This window comes from Mandrillus leucophaeus, unplaced genomic scaffold (assembly GCF_000951045.1).
Source record: "Mandrillus leucophaeus isolate KB7577 unplaced genomic scaffold, Mleu.le_1.0 Scaffold40, whole genome shotgun sequence".
In the NCBI taxonomy this organism is placed as follows: domain Eukaryota; kingdom Metazoa; phylum Chordata; class Mammalia; order Primates; family Cercopithecidae; genus Mandrillus; species Mandrillus leucophaeus.
Window position 1 is genome coordinate 8,359,272 of NW_012104254.1, and position 5,866 is coordinate 8,365,137.

At 42.5% G+C, this 5,866-nt stretch overlaps 1 protein-coding gene across 2 annotated transcripts in view; it reads right to left on the reverse strand.

Moving 5' to 3' along the window:
• GAD1 (glutamate decarboxylase 1 (brain, 67kDa)) overlaps positions 1–5,866 on the reverse strand; it is a 58,177-nt gene that overhangs the window by 6,809 nt on the left and 45,502 nt on the right. For both annotated transcript variants that reach the window (XM_011991947.1, XM_011991948.1), the window contains exons 12-14: positions 5,025–5,089; positions 1,589–1,667; positions 357–506 (exon numbers count right to left, since the gene is read on the reverse strand). In XM_011991947.1, the coding sequence (XP_011847337.1) occupies positions 357–506; positions 1,589–1,667; positions 5,025–5,089 (294 nt within the window). The remainder of the gene's footprint in view (positions 1–356; positions 507–1,588; positions 1,668–5,024; positions 5,090–5,866) is intronic.

Consider the following 5,866-nt stretch of genomic DNA (forward strand, 5'->3'; position numbering starts at 1 on the left):
AATTCAAGGTTCTACTCAGAATAATGCAGTAATTTTATTTTTTTAATCTCTTTCTCTACGCCTGCACTAAATAATTCCATCATCCCCAAGGATTGCTGTGGAAATCCTTATCTTGGCATAAGTTTTAGTTGTTCTAAGAAGACTTCATAATAGTTCAAATTGAAGAGACTGAACGAAAGGAGAGAGAATTCACATAAGGAATAATTTCATTCACAAAGAAAACACAGTTAATTCAATTATCTAGATATTGATTCCACATATAGTGAATTATCTGTGATATATCTTTGCCCCTCTTTTGCCAGCCAGTCTCTGCAAATTACATTTCTGCTCTATTTTCTGAATTATTCCCTTCATACCTTTGCTTTCCACATCAGCCAGAACTTGAAGATATCCACGTGGCGGCCACACTGAATTGCCTTGTCCCCGGTGTCGTAGGAGACATCATACTGCTTGTCTGGTTGGAAGAGGTATCCTGCACACATCTGGTTGCATCCTTGGAGTATACCCTATCATGCAAATCAAGATGGGTGCATCTGCATTTATAGATCAGAGATGTGGGTGGCTTTAAAACCAGGCTGGCTTGGAAGGAGAGGCTTGGGGACATATGCAATCTTTCTTCTGATGTCTTTATGAGGCCTTACGCTTGTTCTGATGACCTTTTCTAAAATCACTCTTGGAAAACTTGCCATCCCTTTTTCTCTGACTCTCTGATTAGAAAGTGATTTTTCCGTCTCAGATGCCATCCTTCTAAGGGGAAATGTGTGTGGATGTCTGGGATTGTTTCAAGATTGGGAAGTGCTATGGCATTCGGGGGCCGGGGTTAGAGATAGAAACTTCCTCAGTGGGAGGGATAGTTTCATGCTGTGAAGAATTTTTCTCTCCAAAAGCACTCTGGCAAAAGTCTTCCAACCTTTCCAGGACCTGCTATGACATGAACATGGATTCTGCGTATGAGTGGACTAAAGAGGCTGTGCAGATTCTGGCTCCTACAGGCTGGAGGCAGACTTTTTGGAATTCTTCTGTGTGCAGAAGTTTTACGGGAGCAACAATGCCTTGGAGGGCAGGGCCCTATTATTAGGCATGTGAAGAAGGGAATATGAGGCTCAACCATTTACAGCAGCTTTTGGGGCAACATTCCTTGTGGCCCTAAGTTGGTATTTGTAGTTGTTGTTCTGTCTCATTTATTTCAGTTCTTGGGACCACACATGCATGCTAAGAACTCCGAGTATGCTCCAGTGAGTGCTTTTAGTCCTCACTGAGGACAAAACTGATTGGATGCCTCACCTAACTGCTCTCACTTTTTTTGTACAAATATGAAGGAATACTCAATTAAATAATTCCCTTAAAGGTTCAGTTGCTGACAGACCCTGAGTACTGATCAAGGAAGAAGTGCAGTAGCCAGCAAGAGCCAAGAGAAGAAACCAGGTTAGCTGCAAGGGCAGGAAAGGACAGCAGCAGCAGTCTCTCAATGGGGCTGCCAATCTCGTGAGTCAGCCAACAAGTACTGCAAAGAGACCCCACGTGTGTCTCTTTTCGTGCTTTCTAAAGAATGTATGGGCTCCAGCATAGTTTTGGAGGGAGTACAGACCTTTTCTTTGACGAGAATGGCAGAGCACTGCAACAGCACACCCATCATCTTGTGAGGGTTCCAGGTGACTGAGTTGGCCCTGAAAGAAGCACATGAGACTTCAAGAAGGTGCAGGAGTCAGAAGGAGGCAACTGTTCTCTTGAGGAAAACACCACCCATCCCAATTCAAGTCAGTAAATATTATTCATGCCTATCCTCCTGAATTGACTAATCAAGTAGTAAACAAATGTTTTGCAGGCAGTCTCGAAGCATTACATTGCGGACTGCATCTTAGAAGTAACTGCTATTAACAATAGCTAACATTTATGAATAACTTATATGTCTTATTGTTTTGAGAGCTTTCAGGTATTACATCAATATGGTATCATGGTTAAGAACTCAGGCTTTGGAGCCAAACTGTCTAAGTCTGAGTCCTGGCTCTGACATTTGTTAGCTTGGGCACATTATATAACTCTTATGTGCCTCAGTTTCTGTTAAATGGGAAGTGTGTGTACCTCACAGAATTGAATAAAGGACAAAATAACTTAAAAAATGTAAAATGCTTATAAGAGTGCCTGGCACACATAATTCTCACCACAACCCTATAATGTAGGTACAGTTATTATATATATTTTAGATGGGGAAGCTAACATGCAGAAAGGTTAAATATATTACCCAAAGTCACAGAGTTGGGAAGTGTTGGAGCCAGGATTCAAGTCCAAGGCCTCTAACTGCACAGCCATTGTTCATAACCATCCACTATACTGCTTCTCTCTAGGAGACACAGTGGCTTCTTTCTGCCTTTCTCATTTATAGGCTGGTGATGCTGACCTACCCACTTACCGGGCAGTATCAAGAGTGGTACCTAAAAGCAAGGCTCGACTGGACTAGTCTAGACTCTGACTGCCTAGCAGCATTATTTAAATGCTAAATGAGTGATTTTGCCAGTTTGGGCTGCAATGATAGCTTAACAAGCATGGTCTCCTAGCAACTGCATCATTCTGTCAGACATAATTAGATGGTTAAGGAGCACACTAGCTAGGGCATTACAGAAACAACTAAGTCTAATGTATGATGATTAAAACATGGGTAACTTGCTTGATTGGTTTGCAGACTCCTTCTCAAAGGCCTGGCCCATAGCTAGGTGCTGCATTTTAATACCTGTGAAGGATCTTTTCCCCTAGATAGAGCAAGTGGCTCAGAATCATCCTGCCTCTGCTCTCCCTAGAGCTAAACCCTTGCCGTGAACTTTCAACCTCTTCATCCTGCTTAGGTCCTTTAACTAAAGGACCTAACAAAATAATTTAGTGCATATGTGCATTGTGTTTCAAGGCAAAGAGAGGAAGGTCTGAAGATCTTTTCCCTTCAGTGTATAATAAAACCTTTGTGAAAGAGACCTGTGAAAAATTCCAAGGAAAGTTAACTAAGTGCTTAGCTCACTAAAAAGCATCAGTGTGAGGTCATATTTAAATGGTAGTGAATTTAATCAAATTTCTCGTTGCTATCATTTACCAAGTTGTTAAAAAATTATATTTAGGTCTCATAAAATGTCTTAAATGGTTTTCTGCATATCCTAAAGGTCTGAAGTGATTCTTTGCTGCTACAAAAGGAAAGTAATAAGACATAATATGAATTCAATTTCCTTTAGAAGACGTATGTGATTTAAAATGTTAGAAAAGAAAAAGTCTAGTGTGAAATGTTTTAAGTTTTCCTAGACTCAAAGACAGAAAATTAAAATTGTCTGAGAAATCTAAAGTTAAGTTGGCCTGGCTCATCCAGAGTTCTTTTTTTTTTTCTTTTTTTGAGACAGAGTCTCGTTCTGTCGCCCAGGCTGGAGTGCAGTGGCATGATCTCTGTTCACTGAAACCTCTGCCTCCCAGGTTCTAGTGATTCCCCAGCCTCAGCTTCCTGCGTAGCTAGAATTACAGGTGTGTACCACCACGCCTACTAATTTTTGTATTTTTAGTAGAGACAGGATTTCACCATGTTGGCCAGGCTGGTCCTGAACTCCTGACCTCAAGTGATCTGCCCTCCTTGGCCTACCAAAGTGCAGGGATTACAGGGTACTACACCTGGCCCAAATTTTTTACATTATCCTCTGAGTTATGAGGTTGTCCACTTGACAGAGCCGGTCTCACCCACGTTGACAATGGTCTTTCAAAACTGAGACAAAAGTTTGGGGAGGCACAGTAGAGGTAACAAAAGCCAGAGTCCTGGCTGTGGGAGGAGCCCTGGGCGTGCTCTCCCTGCCTGCTCCATGTTCGCCTCTCCCTCCTTAGTCTGCTTCTACCTCTCCCACCTTGCTCCAGCCCCACTGGCCTCTTTGATGATCCTCCCACTTGCCAAGAACAGTCCTGCCTCAGGGCCTTTGTACTTGCCACTCGTACTGCCTAGAATACTCTTCCACATATCCTTGTTTCCTGTCTCCCTTTATCGCAGTATCTGCTGATATGTTACCTCCTCAGAAAGGCCTCTGACTACCCTGTCTGAAACAGCATGCCTTGTCACTCACTGTTACCTAACCCTGTTTTATTTTTCTTTACTATGAGACAGATTAAATATTTGTTATGAACATCTAGCCTACTGGAATGTAAACTTCAGGAGGGCAAATCTCTTAGTTGATAACACCTTTCATATACTGCCTTATTTTTCTGCATTTATCAGATATGCATTTTTATTAGAAAAGCACCATAGGTGGCTAGAAGACAGGTAACTGAATATTCACATCCACCCCTACCTGGCTCATGATGGGTGCTCAGTAAATATATGCGGAATGAATCAATGAATCATTTTGACTTTGTTATGGATCAACACTTAGGAGTCAGGACAAAATCATATTTGGCCTAGAACATCCACTGAATTTGAACAGTTAAAAAAGAAACTAAGTTAGGAGCTGAGTGTCCTGCCCTTTCTGGAAGTAAGCTTAATGAGGAAGAAGAGGAAAGTGAACCAGTGGCCCTTCCTGTGTCCTTGGCAAACTCTGATGGCCTCCAATTCCCCTCACTGGTTAGTCTCTCTCTTCTCCTACCTGTGTACCTGCAATTGCCTCCTGTTACACTTATGACATTGTGTTCTAACTACTTGTTTACTTGTCTTTCTGATTGATTGATTGATTGATTGTTATTAGAGACAGGGTCTCACTATGTTGCCCAGGCTGGTCTCGAACTCTTGGGCTTAAACAATCCTCTCACTTCAGCCTCTTAAAGTGTTGGGATTACAGGCGTGAGCCACCACACCTGGCGTGTCTTTCTCTCTTTCTAAATTGTGAATTCCTTCAGGACTCCTTTGACTGGGAAATAAATCATCCAATAAATGCTCAACAAATGCCTGCTGAACTAAAGTGAATTTAGACCGAAATACGATGCAGGGGATCAGGGCAAGGCAGTGCAGGCTGACATCAGAGCATGTCTGTTTGATGTGCTGGGTGGAAGGAGGCCTGGCAAGTTCTGGCCCATACCTTTCTATGCCATTGAGTTTATGGCGGTGCTTCCTGGACATGAGCAGCCCACCTCCCCAGGCAGCCTGTGGGGACAGAGAAAGGAGAGGAAGAGGGGAGCAGTGACATTTAAGAATCTAAAACTAGTCATTTTTCACTTCTAGTAAAACATGAGCAAGAAAGTACAAGGTGAAAAACATAAGTTTCTCTGAAAAGTTCAGCCCACACTGATTGTTCAGTCAGTTGTGATTCTTCATTGCTTGTCATTTCTTTTTCAAAGTTCCTCTGGAGTGTAGCTGCACAAGTGATACAGCTAGGCGAGGTCTGAGCCTGAGGAGCCTGAGGTGCCTGTTCTGCCAAGACCCAAAGGTCCAATGGCCTAATAGCCCAATGTGCTGTGGAAAGCCAACACAGTGAATCCCCCTCCGGGTGGCTCTGGAAGCTGCCCAAAAAACTGAGGCCTGCTGTCTGGTTCTTCCCAGAGTAGAATTCTAACAGCTCCTGAAAAACTCAAAAAGCAGCAGTTCCTGCTGGGATTGGAGGTCTCACAACAGCTTATATAACAAGAAGACATTTTTGTGGGTACCATGATGCATGTTTACTGAATAATTGGGATGCCACATGATACACAGCCTTTGTTAGTCATTAGTTCAGTGGCAAGGCAGATTATCCTACTAGCCAATTGTGTGAAGTTAAATCCCTAAGAAAATGTGCAGAGAAAGAAAAAAAAAATACACCCAGTCACACATGTGAAAATGCATCTTTTGCTATTGTGAATAGTGCCACAATAAACATACGTGTGCATGTGTCTTTATAGCAGCATGATTTATAATCCTTTGGGTATATACCCAGTAATGGGATGG